A 25,383-nucleotide genomic window follows, 5' to 3' on the forward strand; every position below is an offset into this window, starting at 1 on the left:
TTTTTCTGAAGTGAATTTTTTCTCTCTCCTAAAGCACAGAAGTTAGAAGCTAATTCTGTCAACATTTGCCACGTCTAATGTGCAACCGAAATATTTCAGTCTGGAAAGTCTGAGTCAGACAGAAGGAAAATGCCTGCCCTTTTAGCAGGCTCTGCAAGCCTTGCTGCGAGGATAAACTCCTGTTTACTTTTTGTGTTTGCAATATGGCTGTTGGTAAAAGCAAGCACCCCAGCATATTACGCAGAGCATGGATTTCCGAGCATAATTTAAGCTCGGTGGATCTCCTCCACAAGGGATTAAAGGGAAGTGCTGTGCATACCCACAGAGATGATTGACAGACAAGTGAACCGAGGCCATGGTTTTCCTGTCATTAATCACACGCTGGTTTGGTGAGCTGGCTGCAGTTCATAGAAAGTATCATACTTATCTGACACTACTGCCATCAGTGCTTGTCACTCCTCCTTCGTAAGGACATCATAAATTATGTGCAGGGAAGAAGGTGGAGAAAAGCCCTCTATTTTTGGTGCTTTTTTCTTGGATGGCTCTGCACAAACTGCTGATTAAGTCTTGCTGGCAACAAACTGGAAACTGTTGTCATTCATACTGGGTTCTTCTTTTCACAGCGTTTAGATCACATTTCCAAGGTTTCCCATCTAATCGCGAGGGTTGGAAATTTGCTTTATTTACTTGATCCTCACTTAAGCCATCCACTGTCCCATACTCCTACCAGGAGGTGAATCATTGCATCCCACCCATTAGAAGACTGCTGCTCTCTAGGGGACCTTGCTGATGGCTACCTGCCCGCTAAAGGTGTCTCCTGCCCTTGGTCCTCCCCTGGCTCCCATACTGCAGCTCCCCAGCCTTTGCCCCTTGTCCCACCAGGGAGCTCAGGGCACTTCAGCCTGTGATGGATGAGATCAAAGTCTCTCAGGACATTAATGCGTTGGATAAGCGTTGGGCACAGGAGCTCTTATCCTATCAGTCCTACCACAGGCAGGCAGCTTGTGGTAAATAAACAGAGTGTGACAGCAGGAATGAAATACTTACTTTGGCTCATTAAGGTTTGCACTGAGGTGGAAGAATTAATCCCACAACAAATTATGCCTCTGCTATTGCTTCTAGGGTTTGGGTTTTTTTTAGCACCAGACTCCCAGCTCTATCTGCTCTTCTCAGATCCAACAGAAATCAGTGGTTAGAGCCAAGAGCCTTTGGTGGTTTGGAAAGACATGTCAGACGTGGTGAATCCCAGCTTGAAGGCTTCCAGCAAGCTGAGATGGGCTGGGGCTGCCCTGGGCAGGGTAAGGACAGGGTGGGTCCAAAGAGGGACCTGGACATCTGCCCTGGGGAGGCTACTGCACTGGGGGTGCAAGTTGTGACCCCACCTCTTTTAAGTAGCCACATTTTTGGTTTTACTTGGCTTGTGATGGCAATTTGAGGTAATGCTAGCTTTGCCGCAGGTGAGCCTCAATCCTGCTTCTTGTGATTGCCCAGGGTAAGATCTGTCCTGAACGCTAGCCAGCTGTGGCTAAGCTCTGGATCCAGTGCTGCAGGTGTCAGAAAGACAGCATAGAGCAGATTTGACTCCAGCAGCTATTCTTTTGACTCTATTTACACAGAGGTTTTCACGGAGGCTTCCAGCCACCCTGCAGAAGGTGGCACTGAGATGGTGCGTGGATACACGGAGGCTGTAGAGTATCTCTGCCCTGGAAGTGTCGGTCAGACCCGCACTGCCCTGCGCAGAGTTCACAAGCCCGTTCCTCCTGAGAGGCAAATCACGTTAGTGTTTTTGCTTGGCTTACATTACCCGATCCAGCCCTCATCCATATTGCACATGCGGGAGAGAGATTGCTGAGACTGTTCCTCTCTGGAGGCTGTTAAGAGACATTTAGCGTCAGTTAAGGCTTTTCATAAAACGAGTCAGCTTTTGGGCAAGACAGGGCTGCACTTGGAAGCCCTCCAAGCTGGTGGAAGGAAACACGATGCTCAGGCAGGGCGAGAACTGCTTGTCCCTGAAGATGCGTGCGGGAGGAGTGCTGATGGGGAGAGCTGGGTGGCACGGAGCAAAAGGGGCACTCAGGTGGATCTGGGATTACCTAAGGAGCACATTAGGGAATACAACTGAGGTTGTCACTTGGAACCTGCTAGCAGCAATGGGCAACACTCTCCTGGGGGAGATTTGGAGCCACAACAGACTTATCCAGGTAATTAGTTGTCTCAAAATAATCCCTTTTTTTTTTTTTTTTTTTAGAAACCCAATAGCCTCTCTGCTGAAAAAGGGATGGTTATGGGTGCTGCGGGGAGGTGGAGAAGCCAGAAACACCTTTGCCCTGCCTTGGCCCACTTCCTTACAGTCAGCCTCCAGGCTTGTGCATCCCATGTGAAGCATTCAGCCTGCTGACCCAGAGGATCAGGCCTTCTAAACCTTCCCTCCACCTGCTGGCATAGGGAAGGAGATAGTGTCTCGGCCCCCGACAAGCACCCTGTGCCCGTGCAGCGGGTGCAGGCGAGCCTGGGTGGGCTGTGGGTAGCAGTGGGCCTGCCGGGTGGCACGGGCAGGGGTGGCAGCTCAGGGGCTGCTCCCCTCCCAGACTGAGCCTCGCTGGAGGTGCTGCAACGCTCTGAGACAGCAGCTCTCTTTCTCTTATGTTGCTGCATGCATTGTATTTCTTGGCACCATGTATCCATGACATCTTGATTTGCAGACAGTCAAATAAAATAGAAAAATAATGTCCCCTGTTAATAGGTTGACACACTGCTTCAGGCCAAGTGTGAGTATTTCTATAGCATTTGCTTTGCTGCCTTATGTCAGTAACTGTTGCTATTGAAAGTAAACACCCCAACTGGTTAAATCAACAGTGTTTTGTTTATTCAAAGCTCATAAACTCCAGTAGCTGTAGGTCACTTTATGAAGTGCCAACCCCTGGGGGAAGAGAAGGAATAGTGTGAAATTACTGCATGCAGTCCACCCATCATGAGCCTTAGAGGAAGGAGATTTATTGGCAATTAATATTTCTTGCAGAGCAAAAAAAAGTAACCCTACTGAGGCAGCTCCACACTGAACCTTGAGACTCATTACTGGTGGAAATGGGGAATGGGCTGAAACCTTCTTATGGGCCTGGGTAAAAAAAAATATCTTGGAAGTGAAAAGTGGTTTTTTTTAGAAAAGGGTTTGCAAACCACCAAGTGGGAGGAGAAGAGTGCAGGCGAATGGGACAGAGGAAACTTGGTGCTTGGTAGTTACCTATATTCCTCCACCTTTTCCTTTAGCATGCTATCTGCTTTAAGAAAGTCAGCTAAAACAATTCCAAATGGTGTTATTCTGCAGCACGTATAAAGCATGCACAAGTTTTGTACACCTACAAGTTTTGTACACCCAAATCTGGGTCAGGGCAGAAGCAGTTTTAGAGATGCCTGTAGCCTGCTGGTGTGTAGCCATCCCAGAACACAGCTCCGCATCAGCCTGGCTGCTACTGGCCATGGGGCTGTGGCAGCACGGAGCTGCATCGGGGAACACCTCTGCCCATCGCAGGCTTCCAGGCAGTGCTGCTGAGGCTGTCCCAGCTCGGCTGAGGATGGCAGAAGGGGTTTTGGCATTTCCTAAGAGCTGGGATGCACGTTCCCGGTGAACCGGCTGTCCTCCCCGGCTCCCTGGTAGGTCGCAGCATACACAAACACTGCGCTCTATGGAAGTTGGACAGAGGCTTGGTCTTCAGCAGTGATTTCCAGCTTGCTGAGATCCAAATGTAATTAAGATGAGTCAGACAGTTATTTCCAGGCTAAAATTTGTCCTTCCTCGTCCTGAAAAAGCCTTGAGAACCACTGGTCTGTGGGATGTCAGGTACAAAGCTCTCTATTAATACACTGAAGTCTGGAGATGTAGGTTAAATCTGGAATTTTGATGACTTGGGATGCATTAGGAGTGAAAGTTGGGGATTGAATAGGAATAAACAACATCCAAGGCAAAGTTGAAATTAATTTTCTTTTGACTGTTGTAGGAATGTTTTTGATGATTGCTATTTACTCTTAAGCCTTTGAGGTTACAGATCTGTGTTTGTGATAAATCCAATTATGAATTCATCAAAATTTTGAGAATTTAGGGAAAGGAATTAATCATACAGCCATGTGAAAGAAATTAGCAGCTTCTGTGAAAATAATCTGAATGTATATTCTTAATTGGCAGTATCTTAGCCCAGCTGTTTTTATATATTTGAAGGGAACAATGAGTCATAAGGTTGTTTTAAATAGATTTCCAAAAATGCCTCTCAAATGGCACAGTAAAGTTACAAATACTGAATTATCTGTATTTTTAACAAGAGAAAAAACTCTGTCATGACTGGCAGAAAGGGTTCAGCTGAGCTTGTCCTTGTTAGAAAAGTTGCTCCCCATTTCTACAGACACCTGTCTGAAAGGTTTAATGCTTGTATTTTCCCACCAAATATTCTTCATGTGCTGAGGGGATTCGTACAGCTCTCACCGTGGCCAAGAGCTGGTGGGTTTTTGGCTTTCTAAAGGTTGCACAGCAGTAAAATGGTGCTGGGACCAGGTCACAGAAAGCACAGCCTTGCCTGTGTGTGAGTGGAGGGCCGGGACTGAACATATAGGATAATAATTCCTTATTTTTGGCTCGGCAGCCAATGGTGTTTGGTGAAGGGAAGACACAAGTGCTCAGGGTCTCTTGGGAGCAGGCTGTTTGTCAAAGAAAGTTAAAATCCAGCCAAGGCAGCTGTTAAGTAGATGAGCGGCATCCTCTAGAGGCCTTTCCAGTTGGGGTGGATGAATCTGGAGGAGTTTGAGTGCAGGTCATGAACTCGCAGTTCACCAGACCCAAACTGCTGCCCACCTGGTCTGGTCACAGGGAAGCTCATGATATCTTCCAGCTGTCTGCGTTACAGAGAACAGTTCTCACATCTTCACTTTCTTCGGCTCCTGACGCTTGTTAGCAAACAGTTGGAATGGGCTTGTAGGGATGGTGACTGGGATTCTCCGAAGCTTTTCTGACCATGCAAATGGCTGTTTTAATGGGATGAGAAGAAAGTAGGTTGAGAGATGGTGCTATCTGGTTTTCTGGCTGGGGAAAGAGAGAATAACTTGCCAAAGTCATGCTCCAAGTTTGTGGCCAAGAACAGTAAAGACCTTAGAAATCCTTGATCACGTACATGTCTCTCTGGATTCTGCCCTACCTTTTCTTTCCTTGCCTTTTATAATCAAACTCAGCCTGCAACACGGGGCCCTGCTCCTCAGACGTTCAGGCCTCTGCAAAACATGTTTGCAAAGAGCCCAGGCTGCAGTAGTCCATTCCTGCTCGCAAATGTGGCTTTGTGATTGCCCCTCTTGTGTGCACAAGGCTCAGTGCCTGCACATGGAGATGGTGCTTTTGTTGCCAAACGTTCTGTTCCAGGCCCAGCCTAGTCCCTGTTCTGTAGGAGGCAGTGGGCTTTTGTAGCTGATGTTGGTTTTGTCTTTTTTTTTTTATTATTTTTTTTCCCCTGAAGGAATTCAGTGTTATTCAGTGGAATCCTCTCTGCAGGTGGAATTTTTGGGCTCCAGGGTGGTAGTGTGCCTGCACTTGAAAATTTGGCCATTTATTTGGAAAAAGGCATGGGCAAGTTCCAGCTCATTCATCCAAGCTGTCCTTTCTCAAGGACGAGGAGTAAGGCCAGCACAGCTGAAACGCTGCAGCCAGCTCCTGAATGTTTCCAAATAAAATGCCTTGAGTAAGTTTATTTTTCCCTCTCAAACCTAAATTTAGCACCCTGGAGAAGCTGCTTTGGCAGTCAACGGATGGTAACGATGACAAGATCGATCTGTGGACAATTTTGGGAAGATTTGGAAAGTCCTGGTAAAATGGAGTTGGTTTCATTCATGTCTGCAATTTGTCCACAGCCCAAAGGTCTGCTCATGAACTTCCAATGGTTGAAAGACAAGACATTGATAGCTGCCTCGTTTATGGAGGACAACAGATGATCCTGACAGGGCAGAATTTCACAGCAGAGTCCAAGGTGGTGTTCACAGAAAAAACATCAGGTAAGGCATTTTTTTTCTAACTTTCCCTGATAGGATAAGACAGATCTGTAGTGCTGTTGTGTCTCGTCTCATCCTAAGATTTGTGCTCGTGAGTAACTCTACTCGACTGAGTAATCCCATTCAAGTTCATGTAAGTAAAACCAAATCACTTGATTAACCATGTGAGTAAAATTAGACTCGGGTACAAATATTTGTGTTATTGATTCACAAAAATACAGACACTGGGAATCAGGAACAGGATGTGTTGTCAAAGAAACAGGATCACCATTACATGTTCCTCTGTGCTTGTTTGATCTCATGTTCAGTGAACGCTATTGTAGAAATCATAATGGAAATGAAGATTTTATTGAACTACGGGCAAAGACTGTGTTGTCTCCGCTTTAGAAGTCTGTGGGGGAAAATGTATACGGTGTGTATTTTTTATATCAAAGTAAAATTATTTTTATACACATACTGAAATACAGGAATACATCACTTGATCTTCCGTATTTTTTCAGGTCTTTTTATATAGGCTGAGAGTGTAGCAAACCAAATCAGATTCAATTCAAAGAGAAAAGCCCCGTTACAGCCCAGTGCTACCTTTTTTCCATTAGAACTGCTTCTTTTAAAAGTTTTTTCTGACAAAGTTTTCAGGTGATTTTGCTAGCTCTTGAGCAACGATGAAGGGGGAATGGGTGGCAGATTGTAGATTCTCTCTCTCTTCGTCTTGTCTGCTCACTTGCTCTACTTGCACAGAGCTAGTACAAGACGGTCCCAAGTCCTGACTATTATTGGATGAATATAAATAAATAACAGGAAGAAAGAAGGTTACTGAGAGTTATTTAGATGCCTAGCATCACCTTTACTGACTTTCCTGAGCTTTCTGTGTTGTGTTTTCATAATGGCATGCTATAATAAACATCACTTGATTTCTAACTCAAAGAATACCTGACTGCAGAAAATATGCTTGTGATCTAACCGTTAGGGTGGGCAGCAGAAATCCAGGTTTTCTTGTTTACAGGAGGAAATGAAAAAAAAATGCATTCTGCTGTAGTTACCTGTTTCTTCAGAGCTGAATTGTTTCTTTCCTACTATCATATGCATGCAGGCATTTCATCTCACTTCACTAAACAGTATGTGTATTTTATTGGATTTTCTAAAGCTTTTGCAAAGGGACATTTGTTTCTTTGTAAATTGTCTGGACTTGCTTAACTTACCCTTCATTAGGCTTGATTTTTGCATTCGAAATACTGTGCTCTGGAAGGATCATAATGTTGTCTGGGGATCAAAAAAAGCACTTTGCAAATATGAAGGGCCAGACTCTGCCATCCTTTACTCCTGTTGATTTCAATAAGACAAAGGACTCGCTCTGCAGTACGAAAATGCGTCAGCCTGTTTTATGTAAACTTTGTGTTCCCTTTGTGCTGTTAAGAAAACATATTGCTCCTAAGTTTTCTGTTGATAAACTAGGGTAGAGGCAGCTTAAGCCATATATCCAGTGACTTGCAAGGGATTTAAGAAATTACATTGCCCAAGTGAACAGTGTGTGCATGGTTTATGGGGCAATGTCTTTGGCAAAGAGTAAGAATAGAGCCAAAAATTAATGTATGTGGGCATCAGCTGGTGATGGAGGGGGGAGAGAGCATGCTGTGCATCCCAATTTCTTCCCACACCACCAGCAAGCCATGCTATTTTACAGCAAGAATGAAAGGCTCTGGGCCTCTGAACTGCGAATGTTCAGATGAGCCTGTGCAGTCCGAGCAATTTTCTTGGCACCCTGTATTTCCTCTTAAGCCCATGTATTAATTCCTTCCCACTGTGCTGCCACTGTTCCGTCGATGTCAGCGAATCGTGAAGGTGCATGGGAACATGCTTGGCAGCCCACAATGGTACCTGTCCCAAGAATGTTTTGCAGTAACTAAAGGAGATGATACACTAAAAGGAGGTAGCTCTTAATGCCATTTCGAGGAAACATCCAAAATGCCCTGCCCCTGTTTCCATATAAGAGCAGAGAAGGCTCTGGCTGGAATAGATGTTAGAAAGTAAAAAGAACAACAACATTTTCCACACTAAATCTAAAGCTTTTCTTCACTGCTGGGAAAACTGCATGGTTTTTTTTCTTCTTTTTTTTACCTCCTGGTAGCGGAGAGGCATTACTTATCCCAGCGGCAGTGCCCAGTCTGGAGCAGGGATTTGCATGCTGGTGTTCCATATCCTGCCTCCTCCGCCGCCCCTCAGCCTCTGCAGGCAGTCTCAGTCTGCTGGACTTTGAATAAATGTTTGGCAGAAGGGGATTTTAGAGGATGGGAGGCCCAGAATCAGATGGGAGGTCTGAATTGGAAGCCTGTGTAGTTTGCAGTGGGTTATCTGGAGGTCTCTGCTCCGTGCTGAAGGCGAGCTAGTTCTCTCTGTACCTATGCGGTGTTTTATGATACAGTGATGCCTCTTACAGATATGCCCTGAAGTGCTTTTAAGTGAAGAATGCTTTCTTTGATAGGTATATCCTAAGGTGAGGAAGGTTAAGAAGCTGAGCTAGATATGCAGATCACGCAGAGGCTGATCAGACTCTGGCCGATGAATCTGGCAGCAGATTGAGAATTAAGCTTTTGTGCTTGGGTTGTCAGATGTTAACGAGTGTCTCAGCTTGTCTGAAAATTGGGATCTTATGCACCTGTGACTTTCATTTTCCCTCATTATACACTGTAGACAGTTTTAATTATTACTACCATGGCTGTGTTTAGTTGTCATTGTATTAGGCTGCATGAACACAGAACAAAAAGGCCCGGTTCTGCAGCCCGATTTATTAATTAGAAATGTCACTGGGTGGAAGGAGGAGGTGGATCCTGCACTTGCCTCGGGGAGCTCACTCGCTGCAGATCTGATCTGCACAGCACCTTGCAAAAAGCACTGATAAGCTGCTCTGAAGCAAGGTAAGCCACAATAAACATCCCAGTGGGTGGATAGCACATCGCTGGCATGACCCCGTTGTTGTTGCGCCCTCTTCCACAGCATGATGCTGCCCTGGCAAGCCTGTGAAAGAATCACACCTTTGTGAAGGCAGGAAGATGCACTCAGCTCACAGGAGAAACATGGTTTTCTTTGAGTTTCATTTTGACAGCTCACAAGCCTTGTCTGGGATAGCAAGTGGTACTTGGATTTCCCACTTTTGTCACCAGTTTTGCCTCTAGTTGCCATCTAGTGATGACAAGGGTGAGAGCAGTAGTGTAGATAACCATCTAATAGCTTTTGGCATGCTGTACTCCATAGAGCTCCTTGACTTGGCTTGTTTTGTCCAGTGTTTAAGATGAGAGTAGCAAGACTGTTTTTTTCCCCCCAAATCTTTGTGCAGGTATCTTTGTACAGTGAGATATTCTCCTGTCAATTGTTTCATAGACTCCAAAGCCTGGGTGCACCTTGACTCTGGGGTCTGGATCAGTGTCTGCAATGAAGCAAGTGCTGAGAAGGTGGCAGTCAGCGTGCCTTACCAAACTGAAGAAACTGCTGTTGGGGCTCACAATTGTAAATTAGGTTTTATCCCTCAGGCAGACACCCAAAACCTATTTCAGTTTCCTCTGGATCTTGTAGGCGATTCTTCACTCACTACTAGCAAAGCAGAGAAATGTAGAACTGTTCATATTGGTGACCAAAATGCAACACACTTCTAAGAACAATAATGAACGGTTTTTATTTCCCTGTTGCACAGCACTACAGATATGTATATTTTCCCCTTGAAATACCTGGAAAATAAAGGATATTTCCCACATTATGCTAGGATGTCATTATGAAAATAACTGCCTTGTGTTACATGAACTACAGGCTGTGGCAGTGAGCTGGCCGATGAGAGGTCTGTCAAAGTCTCTCATTTTAGGCTTGCGACAGGAAATGGCAGCAGGAAGCGAACTCAGGGGGCTGGAGCTCCGTGCTCTGGGTGTGAGCGAGGGGATAAAGTAATTTGAAATGCTGATGCATACATAGCATTCATTTTCTTAATGATAAGGTTTACCAACGTGTGAGCATTACAGTTTTGAGTACTTTTTAAGGTTATCTCTTCCGGATGAAAGATTGTAATCTGTAGCTGCTGTAAGCCAGGGGAATTCAGAAGTCGGTACAGTCAGTCCGGCACACAAAAGCAGAGTTTGGCTGAAGGAGTTTTAAGATCTGAACTTAAAGGCACATAACTGAGCCCAGCTAAATCAAAATAGGTCAGGGGAAGCAACTAGATCAGATTGCACAGTTGAAATGTTTGAAGTGCGTGTATTCTTTTAATTTTGATCTGGCAGAGAGAGCTTAAAAGGCAGTCTTATGGCTATCATGGATTTGGAATATGCTAAAGGTCAAGGGTGTCAGTGTTTGCTTGGGGCCCAGATCTTACGATGCAGTTAAAAAAAGAAAAGGTTTGGAATTCCCCCTTTTATTTGTTTTAATTGTCATGTAATAATTTGCAAGTCAGATGTTGTTGGTTGCATTGTGTTTACTCCCATTTGTGTACTGGTTACTGCTGCTCTGCTGTGAGTGATAGAGGAGTTTCATGTTTCTTTAGGAGAAAAGTGCAAACGGACCGTGCTTTCTCCTGCCAAACTCTTATGGTGGCCACATGGACACCGTGAATCATCGCTAGGACAATGTGGGTGGTGGAGGAACAACCCAAACAGAAAGCGTACATTTTTGGAGTAGATCCACCATAAATCTTTCAATTTGGCCATGCAGTGTAAAGAGAAGAGGTGGTGCTCTCTGTGCCCTTTGAACCGATGCAGCTGTCAAGGCCCCTGAAGCAAGGATACTCAAAGTCCATTTGACAAAAATAAATCTTTCCAGCTCTAGATTCAAGTAATGGAGTTCTAGTTTCTTTTTCCCTTGAGTTTCTGCATGTCTGTCATCTTGGTGATCTTTTTGTGACAGTGGTTTCTTAGGACGCCAGTAACTAGAGCAGGTGGGCTCGAACATACTTGGATGACTATTGGTTTCAGGAGAGCTCACCACAGGGCAGGATCAGATCGGGACCATTGTGTTCAGTGTGTCAGTGGCGAGTTGAGGCTTTCGTCTGCATGGTGCCCAAAATGCCATGTCTGAATGGAGGCACTTGCCTCTGTACCCTAGAAATGAACCACAGAGCTTGTGCCACTGACAGGATACCAAGACCCACAAGTCTTTCTTCTTTCCTCCCTCTTGTTCCATCTTGTACCTCCTCTGGCTCCATCCTGCACCCCCTTTGGCATACCTGGCAGCTTTACTAAAACATCTGAAATATGATTCACAGAGTTTGTTGCTTCAGGTACCGCAGTAGCATTCATGCCTTCATGCACGGCAGGAGCAGTATCACTCTGCTTGGGATGTGCACCAAGTGTCCAGCCTGTGCCCATCCTCTTTGAGGTTGGTGGCTCTCTGCTTCTCGGATGTATATGTATGTGCTGCTGTCTGTCAGGGATCACTGTGGGAGATGGGCTTTCATTGTGCATCCAGCTGTGCTAACTGCAGTGGCTTGTGTGCTCAGAAGCACCCATGGCCACGTGTACCTGTTTTATCCCAATATCTTTGTTTACATCTTATGCAATGGCAAGCCTATCACTGGAATAATAATAATGTTAATAACTAGTCTGATGATAGCTGTACTGCTTTACAGTGTCTCCCTGATTTCTAGCCCTTCTCTACATTTCTTATTTAACTCTGGGCAAATAATTTCTTTGAAACATATTACTTTCACTTTTGGAAGCAAACAAGCAGGCTCTAGAGTCAATTCTGCTTTCAAACTTGCACTTTTCAGTATCCCACTGCATCACAAACTAGCAAATAAGCACAGCAGTGTTTTCTGGTTTTGGAATTTCCACTTTCTAGAAAAAATTGTGTTTTATAAAGCACAGTAAGTTGGACCCAGTGATGTTATCAGTCTTCCTGTACCTCCCCCTGCCAAAGTTAAAAAGAAATCACAGCTCCCTAGAAAGGTTTTATATTCACAACCTATAGCTGGCAATAATGATGATTTGTTAATTATACATTTAGAGTTAAAAGGCACAATAGATTTAAAAAATATGGAAAATTAAGAATTTATAGTTCTTACATCACTCCCTCTGGCCTGCAGCTGCATCAAGAACTCAATACTTCTGGGTGTTTGGGCATGGGACCCGCTTATGAAAAGTAGCCAAAGAGTTCAGTGAAATGGGGTAAATTCTTTGTTACTGGGGTGTGGGAGTCCTCAGCAATCAGTTCTGGAGCAATGAATATACGCTGCCAGGTGACAATGGGAAGAGTGGGGCAGCCTAGACAAGCAAGAAGTTAAAAGGAGTGATGTTTTACTTTGAGCTGAAGCTCCTGGTGGGGCTGAGTCCACAGTAAGTGTTGCCCCAGACCCATGAATCCCAAGGCATGTTCTGGCTGACATTTTATGATAAGTAAAGCCACTATTGCAAGTGCCTCTTCTATACAGTAGATGCCTTTTACAGCCCATATGTGTTGTAATTGTGTAAGTTGATATATATCTGCTCAAAATTGGCCAAATGACTTGAAACAATCTTCTGGCCAGGACAATTCACTATAGAAAACTATAATGGAACAGCATTATGGCAGGTACAATGTGACTAGAAGGTGGCTTGTGTATTGGTTTTGATGATAGTGAGGAGCCAGGACTGAGTATCATGGTCCTCTGTGAGAGATGTGACGGGAAATTGTAAGACTGTCTACAGCAATATTCCCCTTCTGTATTGTGTCAAGTCTGAAATTTCTAACTGTGCCCCAAACAGGGAACTAAATGCTTGTTTGTGGTCTGACAGTTTCATGAATGATCAAAAAACTCCTGGGGAATGCAGAAAACAGCGAAATATTTTCAACAATTATCTCTTTGAACTTAGTGATGGAAAATTAATGATGCAATTTTCTCAGGCAAATTTAAGATAAAAAAGATACCAAATTTTTTTTTTTTGCAAAGCTGTCAGTTTTTTCCTGGATCCATTCGAAAGGGATGTTTGCTATTTGACCTCAGTAAACAACTTCAAATATTTAATGCAAGCTCCAAGCCCCAGTTCTCTCACTGAATTTCTAAATCAATGAACTGAAATAGAGGGTTTAAGTTAGGGAGAATGGAGAAGAACGGGATGTGTCTTAGAACTAGGATCATAACTTAGTCACAGATGCAATCCACTGCTGAACATGCATTACAACATAGGTTTTTAAGACATCTTAACCTGAGACAAAAGCCCAGTATCTGGGGAAAAGAACCCAAACTATAATTTCGTTTTTTTTAAAGGGAAAGGCTAAGGAAAAAGCACAAATATCTGGGAATAGTTACAGGGTTAGCAAAACTGAGAATGCTACTGTAGTCTTAAGTGATTCAATTTATTTGCAGCATGTGAGGTTCTACAGAGAGTATATAAAATAAATTTGCTATCTTGCTATTTTCTTGATACTTTAGAAAAAGCATTTTCTCTGCTCCATGCGGTCTGTGGCTGAAGTTCTGCATTTGAAGCTGAATGCATATCTTCTCCACTAAAACTGCAGAGCGATGGGATGAACCAGGGGAATAAATTTATCTGTTGGAGGCCCACCTGATTTTTGCATTAGCTAAAGGTGATCACCTTCCAGGTTAATCTCCCCTGCTCATGCCTTGCAGTGCACCAAAGTAAGGTGGCAGCAAAGTGGAGCGCAGGGCCTGCTTGGTAGTTCTCTCTGCAAAAAGATGTCAGAACTGGGGAGGATCAGGGAGGTTTTGTTCTCTTTGAGTTTCTGTTTTGTTTGTTCTTTCTAAGCAAAAGAGGAAGACGTCTCAGCAAGTCCTACAATTTGTGAACTCTGAAGAGTAACAAGTATTAATCAGGAGGATTAGAGTTTGCGTTTTCTGTTGTGCAAATTAGAAAGCTCAGGGTAAATGGGACACCTTCTGCTTTTCCTTGCTATGATAGCTGCTGAAAGCTGAGCAAATCTTTCTGCACACAGGTTTTGCCCCCTGGCTGGAATGTGCTGCCTAGCCCAGGTGTTCTTGTAATCCCAAGGGGCAATTGTCAGATGTTAAACTGGGGATCCCAGAAAAACACTGCAAAACAGGAAAAAATCTAAGGATCACACACACAAAAATGCAGAAGAGTGTGGCTGCAGAAACGGAGTTGCCATAGCTGTTAGAGACTCAGCGAGACAGGGTGGAATCCAGTGTTTTGGAAGGTTTCCCCGTATGACACAAGATTTTGGAATTTTACAGCTGGTAAATCCTTATTAACACAGGCAGCCACTACTGGCCTGCATTCCCTGGCTCGCTGTTTACTATGGGGGCGCCTAGTGGAAGTATGCCTGGTCCTGATTATTCAGCTTTGAATCTTAATTGTTTAAAAAGAATATTAAAAATAATAATAATTATTGGAATAAACAAAAGGCAAAGAGACAAGCTCCCATCACCTGTTGACAGAAAATTGATCATGTAGAAAGCTGGCATGGGGAGTGGAATTCCCTATTCTCCCACTTAGTCATCGCATCCTGGTGTGACTCATTTTATTACATGGAGGTTCCCAGTGGTTTTATTTTGAGAGAAGTTTTTGTTTAATAATTTACACACACACACACACACACAGACACACAAACACACATATAATCTTAAAAAACCAACAAATCTATTTTGATGAACTGGCATAAGGAATCATTTGGCAGAGCTCTGGAATGACAGACTGCCCCTGCTGCTTCACTACTCAACTACTGTATGTTTATTATTTTAGTGTGAATTGAATTTCTCAACAATAGATGGGGAGAAATCTTTTCTAGACTTGTTCTCACTGTGCAAAATGTCAGATTTGGGGCTGGGCAGGATGGCGGATGACTAATCCATTGGCCTTTTACCTCCCAGACCTTGACTTGTATCTTTGGCCTTGGTGACTCAAACTTATGTCCTCAGTGAAATGAAGGCACTGGTCTCAACTCATCATAAACAGAGCTTCGTTAACTGCAGTGGCAAGCCTTGCTTCAGAAAGAAAAAGAAATCCATGGAGATCAAGCTTAGTGAAAAATCCAATAGCTCTACTTTTCAGAGTTTTAAATTCATTCACGCTGTGTTTGCTTTAAAGTTTGAAAACTATTCTGAAGTAAAAGCTTAGAAGGCGACTACTGCTTGAGACCAGATGCTGGGCAACGTTGCACTGACATGAAGCAGAATAACTTCCCAGCTGAAATCAGAATTCATCCCTGAAAAGAGCAGCAGAGACTTTGTGTGAGCATTTCCCTACCCGTAAGGTTTCTGCATCCCAGCAGTGGTGTCTGTTCTGCTGGAAAGCATTTGTTGTTTACTTTGTTCTTGGGATGATTCTAAACAACTTTGGCCATTTTCCAGAGATGCCTGTCATCTACTGATAAAAGCTGACAGAGGTAATTGTTGTGCTTTTTTGGAAAACCTTCCAAGAAACACAGTGAATAAGGAGAATTCGTTGCAAGCCTAAAGCGAACTCTGCAGAAATGTGAGTTGGAGCAGCTGTCCCACTAGCTAGCAGGCTCGGTTTCTTTGAGGAACTAGCATGGTTTGCTGTCTGGGAAAAAGGTAACAGGTTGTTCGTTAAGTAATTTGTGTAATGCTTGACTGAAAAAGCAATGTACATTTTCAAGCATAAAATCACATGCAGGCACAGAATCACATACAGAATCGGCACAATAGTATACTTAGTCTTCAGCTGGAGAGGACTGCAAAGAAAATTTCCTGAACCTCTCAGTCCATCAGTCATGCTTGTTCAAATAAAGTAGTAAGTTTGTTTCTCTGCTAGTTACTGACCCCAAAGTCATGAGTAAGGGATCGTGAATAATGTGTAAAGGCTGTAACTGGTTCAGAAAACCTTTAATTGGCTAATTAAAAAAAGCCCTATAAGGGGCTGCAGAGAATCACCCAAAATGTTCCTAATGCAGGCTGACGTTTTGATTTTCCCCAAAGTTTGAAGCAAGACTTTTGGTATGATCACAGTTTGAGTTAGAGAGGGTAGAATTACTTTCTTCCAACAACTCATTCATTCCTCCAAAGAGTGCTGACACAATCAGATCTCTCATCAGGGTTTAATGCTAAGTCTCATAGCCCTGAAGCAGCACAAAAATCTGTTTTCTGAACATTTCACTGACCTGTGGTGTTAAAAACTTGCCAACTAAGACAAACCATTAAATGAGCAGGGAACCACAACAGTAAAAATATTGCATGAGGCAGCCATGGCCGGTAAGACCTCAGGGTCTAAATCCAAAAATATTTTATCATCTTTAGTGGAACTACTGCTCTTTTTGGAGGCATAGATTGAATTCCCCATAGTGGAGGTAGAGTTCGAGACACACCACACATGCGGATCTGGCACCAGGTTCCTGTGTGATCTACACATGTACTGGGACATCCTTGCTGTGCTCTGGGTGGCGTGCACCGCTGTCAGGACAGCCCAGTGCTGAATGCCACTTACAGAGTGCACGTTCTCTGTGTCTGTGTGCTCACACTCTTACAGTACTTAGCAAAACCGATACTGTTGCTCTTTTGTAGTTTCTTACCTCTCCACTGTCAAAGCAGGTTTAATTATATGCGATAATCAGCTATCTGTACTTGTAGACTTTAAGTTATTAGTCAAGATGGGGCTTAATCTTCTCAGTTTGTCATCAGGGAGGGGACCAGTCATTTGTCCCGTTTGTGGCATGGCAGACTTACAGGGTAATTAAGGACAGAAGGGACCTCGGGAGGCTGTTGAACACAGCTTCCTGCTCAAAGCAGAATGCATCTGTAATGTTTAGGCACCGTCTGGGTTGCAACACTGGCACTGGAGAATACTTCAGCATACCCAGGTCGTGACATGTGTTTTGTACTGGGGGCTGTGCTCTGCCGTCATATCAGCTTTATGATTTTTAGCACATCCTTACAACAAAAATCCCATTTTTGCTGATGACTTTCTTCAAACATCCACTTTAATTTCCTCCTAAAAAAATTTCTCATTTATGCACATTCTAAAGATGATGTGTTGACAGTTTGGTCAAGTTTTCTCTGTTCAAAATTTCCTTGAATTGTCCTACAGATGGGCCTTAGACTTCTCAGTTTATTCCTCCTGCTCTCCATTAACTCTCTGAGTGTGCACAATCAAAAGATTTCTTTTCATTACCAGCAAAAAGGATAGCTTAAAGTAGAGAGAGGTTTCTGAATGCAGTTGTATTTTTCATTTTATTCATAGCCTCTGTCATCCTTCTGCCAAAAGCTCACCGTAATGTGCATATCCAGAGGGGTTAAAGGAAAAGCAAATATTGATTGTCTCAAGCTAAAGTGAAGCAGTGAGACAGATGGAGTCACATCATGATATTTAAGCAGAAAGGTCAGGGAGTGAGCCGCAGAGTGGTTATATTCAACAGGGCATCGGTGCTTAAAGAACAGGGATTGCTGCTGCTGACAGATCTGTTAGAAACCTGTTTAGCTGCTATGAGCATGAATATATCCAAACAGAAGCATCTATTATCATTAGCATGATAACCCCAGATGAATTTATTTCTTGTTTGGTTGGGCTTCTTCTCGTCCCTACTCTTAATCCCCACAGACTTTGGATTCAGCCTAAACATCATTTGATTTTTATGGTTGGCTTCATTAGCTTTTAGTGCAGTTTCAGTGGCTTGGTTACTAAATCAAATCCGCTGTGATTGTGGTTGCATGTGCTTCACAGGCCTCTTGAATGCAGCAAATGACTCGGAGGCCCGTTTCTCCTTTATTTTATGCATTTTGGACCAACAAACCCTTTTAATTTCTACCTTCTTTGTGAAGTTAGTGCTGTTGTATCTGCACAGACTGTTTGAATTTAGCAGTACAGAAAGAAAGATGAAAACATTCTGCCTGGAGGAAAACCAATGTCAACTATTCCTGCTTGGCTGTCCTTGTTGTCAGGACATCTTCATATTGCATTGCTTAGACAGTTCCCAATGTGTGTCTCTGTTGGAGCTCTTATTTTATGACATATTTTGTTGTTTCCTTTTTCCCTCCTCTTTTCCTCAGAGAACTGTAAAAATTTACCTTTTGAGGGTTTTTTGAGGGGTGTGGAGAGGTTCCTTAATGCATGCTATGATGGTTTCTTTTCACAAAGATCACCTGGAAGAGGAATCCCCTCATGAAGTATTTGCTGCCTTGTTGTCACACAACACATTTAGTATTTCCTGGATTAAACCCCCAGTATTTGCTGGCTTCCCGCTTCCCTGCGACATTTACTATCTCAACAAGGGTGGAGAGTTAGCTGTGTTAACAGTGCTATAGATCTAACCTGCAACAGCCCAGAGCAGCAGCCGAAGTGAATGCTTATTGTTAAATAATGAAGTATTTTCCATTCCTTTGCACTGTGGCCCGTTGGGCTGTGAGGGCCGAGCAGCGAAGGGGGCGAGAGCCTTGCCGGCTCTAGTTACAGAGCTTGCTTAGGCCACCTCTGCTCCAGCAGCCCGTCACTAATCCACGTGTTCCTGTAGAAAAGACAACTGACTCACTGTGGGGAACTTGAAACACTTAAAAAAAACACCCCCAAACCCCCCCCCGAAAAAACCCCAATCCAACAACAACAAAAACAAAACCAAAAAACAAACAAACAAAAAAACCACCCCAAAACAAACAAACAAACAAAAAAAAAACAAAAACAAAAAAAACAAAGAGGGAAAAAGTCAGAGTTATGTGGCATTTTCTCCTTGCACCAGAACGCTGCGGCAGTAGCTGTGTGAGGTGCTGGAGGCCTGGGCGCTCTCTCCCCTCTCACCGCTGTGAGACTTTTCCTCACAGGTAACCGATGGCCGAACTTCCAGCTGCTCCTCAGTTGCCTCCGCTTTCCCAGCGGGAAGGATGGGGGATGAGGAGGCCCAGCCAGCGCTGTGCCCTGCTCCTGCCCCACCACAAGCTGCACACCCTGCCCAAACACCCTGGGGAGCCAGCCCATCCTCAGTGGCCTCAGGGAAACCCCCTCTTCTCCCTTGTCAGTGTTTAGGGCCTGAAGTGGCAGAGGTGCCTCAGGTGCTGGGGCAGGCAGGGGGGACCCCTGGGCTGAAGGGCCGCGGTGCTGGGGCAGGCAGGGCCTCCGGGGGCTGGGGTCCCTCAGCCAGGGGCTGCCCGGAGAGCCCAGCACATCTGTCAGCTCATCCTCTGCGCCCAGCAGAGAACAAAGAGGAAAACAACAGAAAAAATGCAAAATGCATTTAAAACTACTCTTTCATTTCCCTTTTCGCCAGAAGCAGAAGTACTTAAATAACAAGAGGACAAAAGCAGCTCTTGCAGAATTTCCAAGAATTGGGAAAAAGAAACAGTCCTGTGAGAAGGGCTGGTTTTAGGAGCCTTCCACCCCTGTTGGGCCAGACCCAGGCGTGCAGCCTGGGGAACCCCCGCCGGAGCGCCCCAGCGCTGCCTCCCCCCCAAAGCAAACACCAGCCTAGCGGCTGCAGGATTTTCAGTCACGTCGATTTGTTTGGATACGTGTCCCCTATTCATTTTAAAATCAAAATCAAGCTTTCGGAAAGGTATGAGGCAATTTTTTTCCCCCCATCAGTATTTTTCTTCTGCAAATTGCTTGGCTAAAAGGCTCAGCAGAATAGAAGAATCAAAGGGATAGAGATTAAAATCTAACAAAAAAAAAAAACAAAACCAAAACCAACAAACCAGTAATAAGGAAGGCATTGCTAAAAGATGTTTCTGGGAAGTGTGGGTGACAGTAGATTAAAGAAACATTTGTAGCCAGATGAAGCACCCAGCCGGTGTACAAATGTCCTGTCACTACCAATGGACTCTTATAACACCGGGGTTACTTTGGTGGTATTCCATACAAGGGGATCAAATTTTATTTTCCTCTATAAATACAATTTTGTGTAACTCAGAACGGAGGCGAGCTGCATGGATGTAATTAAGAGCAGAAACGCTTCCAGTGGTTCAGAGGCAGAGGCTGTTGCACGTGCAATGAGGTGCTTTTACACCGAGTACGGTGACTATTTAGTGCTTTACAGTGACTTTGTGACTGCTGGTGGCACTCTGTCACAGCCCACAGTGGTGCTGGTGCTGAGGTGTGGATCTGCTGTCTGAGAGGTTGGGCTTGTTCCTAGATTGGAGGAGATGTATTGCTAAATATCACGTGCTGAGGTTTCATATTGCACGTATTAAGAAACAAGTATAAATAGTGAGAGGGCATGCGTAACAGAAATTGTGCACTCTATATACCTGGTTTCCCAATTATGTTAAGAATCTGTCCCTGTTGAACTACTTCTAGAAAAACCTACGTGCCTGTGAGAATTCAGAGCATCTGCCAGTTTCGCTGTGCAGCACCTCTAAGTATCCGCCCCAAAGTGGCTCAGTTTGCTTGCTTCCATCTCCGTGCACCCCATACGAGATCTGATTTTTAGCTAGTCCTTTCACCACCTCCTCGCCCATTCCACCACTTAACCACACTGGTGGGGAGCCATGTGGTCTTAGCTTAAAATAGCGGAAAGTTTGCTGAGCTGCTGACCAAATGTGACCATTGACAAGTTCTCTGACCTTCTGATGCTCTCCGTCAGTCAAGCTGACTGAAATCAAGTCTGTTAAAAAAGCAGATGTTGCACCTGTGCTAAATATTTCATTCCTCAGTTTGGCTAATTTCTACATTAACGTTTAATTTTAATATGTATGTAAGCTTTTTCCTGGCGAGAGAAGTGTTCAGTGATGTGTTCGAATTAAATTCTGTTGTTTTGGTTAGGACTGGGAAGGTGCTTAAAATTAAGTCCATTTTGAGAGCTTTGCTAACTTGATGCTCTTAATTTGTCTCCTTTTTTTGAGTCAAGCTTTATGATTTAAAAAAAAATACGGTGAGGTTAATGTTGTGATATTCTTCTAGATGGGCAGCAGATCTGGGAAATGGAGGCAACAGTGGACAAAGATAAAAGCCAGCCTGTAAGTATGCAAAACATTGGATGTCCTCTCCTTGAGCTTCTCAGACAGCAAGTTGTATTCAAGGGGTAGTTTTCAAAGAGCGTCTCAAAAGTAGAAAGAGCAGCTATCTTACTGCTGTGATGAACAAATGTCAAATGCTTCAGCAGTAAATGTGTTGCAAAAAGAAACTATTCATTTAGCAGTAACCCACAGCAAATTGAATAACTGCTAGATTTTCTGTTCTTGCAGAAGACTATTGTATCAGCCCAGTCCTCTGCAGGATGCTGGCTGTCCTGACTTCCTTTCGCCTGTATGGAAGTCTTGGGTGCTCTGTGCTTTGCAGGGCAGGATTTGTACTAAAGTGTTTAAAATGAGCATTGATCTTTCAAGGGAATGAGCCTCTTTGTTCACATTGCTTAATGGGACCTTACTGTAGTTGTTCAGTGCATTTAGGAGCTAGCACTTACATTGCCATGGGCCATGCCTGCCCTTGCGGAAGAGAACGGGGGAATTGCTGTTAATTTCCATGGAAGCAGGATCCAGTTGTGTATAAGTAAAAGGCCTATAGAATAATCAAGTTTATTCCAACAAAAAGAGAGAATTCTGCAATACATACTCATTTGCCAAGCACAGTGTGATTGACAGGGCTGCTGTATTTATCACAGTTTTGTGTGTTTTATTTGTAGCCGAGACTTTTCTCTCCAAGTTCAAGACAACATCAAATGCAAGAGAGGCTAGAGTACACAGAAACCAGCTTCCTAGTACCAAAAATCTTCTAGTCTTTCACCGTCTGCCCTTTTTTCCCTTTCTTCTTTTCATACTCTTTTTTTATAGGATAAACAGGAAGATTTCTCTTCCTTTATGCCTGGATGCGTAACATGGGAGATGCAAGCAAAAATCTCTGGTCAGCCTCAGTTACTAATTCTAAATTGTCACCTTTTGTTGTTTCAGAGCATGCTTTTTGTAGAAATACCGGAGTACCGTAACAAGCACATTCGCACAGCTGTGAAGGTGAATTTCTACGTCATCAATGGGAAAAGAAAAAGAAGCCAACCCCAGCATTTTACCTATCACCCAGGTAATTCTCAAGGACGGAGCAAGTTGTTGCCTAGTTCTCGTGAGCAAGATTTTACTTTCTGCTAAGTTGTTTTCTTGCTGTTATATGAGGATCTAAATTTTTCTAATTTAATTCAGCTGAGTGCAGCTGAGCACTGAACAACTGTTTGGTTTAAAGGATGCATGTGATTTATGATGGGGAATTTCCATAAATTTAAGGGGACAGTTGTCTTGGTAACAGGCTGATGCTGCCCCATTCACTTGAGGGAAGTTTGCCAACAGCCAGCCTTAGTGGGAACAGACTCAGTCTGTGACATGATGTGACCCTGTGAAAACCATGAGCATTGCCTTCCCCAGCTGACATGTACGACAGTAAGATAACATCAGGTCTGGGAAAGTAACAAGGGCTTGGTATGGAGGAAGACATGAAATATATATTCTTCAGAATGAGACTGGTTGAGAAAAATATGAATGCTTTTCTGATGTCCTCCCTCTTGGGAATTGGTGAGCCATGCCACAATAAATGCAATAGGATTACTAATGAGATTCCCAGAATTTCTCAGCTTTGTCTGGGAGAAAAATATTGTGAGAAAATCAGTGTATTGTGTTTGCAGAAACCAGAAAGCATAAACCAACAGTACCATATTTTATGCAAACTTCAAATGGTGTCTTAATTTGACTAGTTTCTAAGGACAGGCAAACGTTAACTCTGATTCTTATTTTGGTCTCCTCCAGCCTGAAAATTTCTGGTCCTCTACTTGAATTTATGAACTGTGTAGGGTATCACCAACGTGAACAGTTGTATACTTGCTAAATTGTTCTGCCGTGGAATAGTATTAAATACAATGTTATCTCAATATGATCCCTAAAATAGACCACTTCAGTAAAGGAATCCTTACTCTTCCAGAAAACAACCCTGTTGCATGACCATTATATGGGTTTTTTTGTATGATATTTCTGTACTGAGTTTTGGGGAAGATTTGACAAAAAAAAAAAAATCATTAGAAATATGAGAATTTGTCTGTAGAAGACCACCATTTATCCAGACCAAGATTTACACAACTCTTACTAAATCGTGGTCTTTTAAATGATGGTATCAGAAATGTTGTCAGCTCTCAGTGGTGAGGAAGTTATGTGCAGCAAAGGAACTAAAAAGAAAATTTAGAACAGTTCATCTCTGCCTTTGGTCACTAGTTAAGTGTTTAACAGAAAAATGAGGAGTTCTATGTGTCATAGGATTTCTATTTATTCAGTCTTCCTTTGCAATGGAAGTACTACATGAAGCACCTGTCTATGGCTTCTTCTTTTGCTTATGTTCCAGAATGACCCTTAAATGAATTAAAATATGAGCGAAAGTATTCAGTTTTACAGTTTTGAAAAATCAGTGGTTAAGTAGTTCGTTAAAGATTTTCAAGAGCCTCTTAGTACAGAGTGCATTCAAGAGAGACTGCCATGATTGCATATATGTGATTTATTAAATTCCGTGCCTGCGAGATATGAGCTTGCACACGCAAATCTTGTAAATGGCTTAAATCTCTTATTACTTCAAGGAAAACCTCTCTGTTTCTTATCAGCTTGTTACGAATAATGTCCTTTGCATGCTTTATTCTAGTACCATCAATCAAAACAGAGCCCATTGATGACTATGATCCAGCCTTAATCTGCAATACAGTACACAGTGGTCTGGGAACAGTAACACAGCCTTACTATTCACAGCATACAATGGTCACCGAATCCCCTTCCTGTCTTGTGGCCACTATGGCTCCTTGCCAGCAGTTGCGCTCAGGCCTTTCTTCTCCTGATTCTCGATACCATCAGCAGAATCCAGCCGCTGTAATATACCAAAGAAGCAAGAGCCTTAGCCCGAGCCAACTGGGCTACCAGCAATCCAATTTGATGGCTACTCCAGTTGCTATTTCAGATGCCCATAGGTCAGTGCTGGTGCACGCTGGTTCTCCAGGCCAAACTTCTGCAGTGCTCCACCACTCTCCAGGCAACCAGCAGTCTTCTCCAGTGATTCACTATTCTCCAACCAATCAGCAACTGAGGTGTGGAAGTCACCAAGAATTTCAGCACATCATGTGCTGTGAAAATTTTACATCCAATGTTGCAAGATCCAGCCAGCCCCAGGTCGGTCAAGCACAAAGGTTAAGTCCAAGTTCATACCCTACAGTGATTCAGCAGCAGACAGCCTCTGGCCAGCGAGCAGCAAAAAATGGACCACCAGTTAGCGACCAGAAAGAAGTGTTACCAGCTGGAGTCACTATAAAACAGGAACAAAATCTGGACCAAGCGTATCTGGATGATGGTAAGCACTGTTCTTCTCTCCTATGGGCGGGTTTGTTGGAGGGAGGGGGGAAGTTTAGGACTTATAAATCCCACCTGTTCCTCAGCGCAAAACCAGCGTGGCCTCATTTTGATGGGTGTGGATATTTGCTGTTTGCTCATGCTGCATTTTGGTCTTTCATCAACTGCATTTTTGGTAAATGGCGAAGCACTTTGGCAACTGAGCAAAAACATAGTGTTCTGCAGAAACCCTCTGTCTTGCTTTGTGCCATGGCGTGAGCTGTCAGGTTTCAAGCTGTTGCCATTTTGTTTCCATTTGCCAAAGGTTAGTTTGGAAAATGGAGAATCTGAAACAAAATGCACTTTTAAATTATTTTTTTATTATTCATATCAGGGCACAGTCCACTTTGTAAAATGCTTTTGTACATTTTGTACCAAAAAAAGCACCCATTGAACAGTCTATCAAGGCCTGTAATGAATGGGGTAGTGCTGCAGGCGAAACTATTGCAGATGTTCTAGATGAACAGTAGGACATTGATAAGTAAAACAATGATGTTTCTTTGTTGTGAGCCAGCAGATTTAGCCTTTAGAAATGAATACAAGTTAGCGTAAAGCTTTCTTTGAACATATCCTGCTTATTCTTAGGTAGGCAGCTATTGGCAATCTGGTTGATCGGTTCTTTTATTAAAGTATGTTCTTTGCAAGAGGAAATCAATGCAAAGTTAATAGTGCAGCTGGACGCTGCATTCAAACAGGCCAGTAGCAAACCCGACATTGATTTTAGTGGGAGCAGAGTGAGGTTGCTGGATATATTGCTGCAGATCTATGCATGAAGTACAGACGTGATTTTCACATATATTCACAGCTGCTGTCCTCTTAGTCTAGGCAATTGCATGCATGGTTTGATCTTGTGAATGTGCATTGTTATGTGCTTTGTAAGCACCCAGTAGTTTGGGTTTTTACTGTAGTTACTCACCTAGAGTTGTGAAATTGCGCTTGTGAAAGTTTACTTTCTTCATCTTGGGTACCGAGTGCTCTGTGGCTGTATCATGTACAGTCTTCATTGCTGTTTTCGTGGGCAGAGTAGAGTTTGGATGGTTTTGTCTGTTAGTCTGTGTTTGAAATGTGGTTGCTACAGCTTTGGTGCCATTTGGTGACAGTACAATCTGGAGAGTTTTTACTGGTCCCCTTGTCTGAAGAGGAATTTTGAATTGGGT

At 43.5% G+C, this 25,383-nt stretch overlaps 1 protein-coding gene across 5 annotated transcripts in view; it reads left to right on the forward strand.

Moving 5' to 3' along the window:
• Nucleotides 1–25,383, forward strand: part of NFATC2 (nuclear factor of activated T cells 2) — a 101,178-nt gene that overhangs the window by 43,098 nt on the left and 32,697 nt on the right. For all 5 annotated transcript variants that reach the window (XM_055814188.1, XM_055814186.1, XM_055814183.1 and 2 more), the window contains exons 6-9: nt 5,884–6,024; nt 20,790–20,845; nt 21,776–21,902; nt 23,493–24,188. In XM_055814188.1, the coding sequence (XP_055670163.1) occupies nt 5,884–6,024; nt 20,790–20,845; nt 21,776–21,902; nt 23,493–24,188 (1,020 nt within the window). The remainder of the gene's footprint in view (nt 1–5,883; nt 6,025–20,789; nt 20,846–21,775; nt 21,903–23,492; nt 24,189–25,383) is intronic.

This window comes from Falco peregrinus, chromosome 9, assembly GCF_023634155.1.
Source record: "Falco peregrinus isolate bFalPer1 chromosome 9, bFalPer1.pri, whole genome shotgun sequence".
NCBI classification, from domain to species: domain Eukaryota; kingdom Metazoa; phylum Chordata; class Aves; order Falconiformes; family Falconidae; genus Falco; species Falco peregrinus.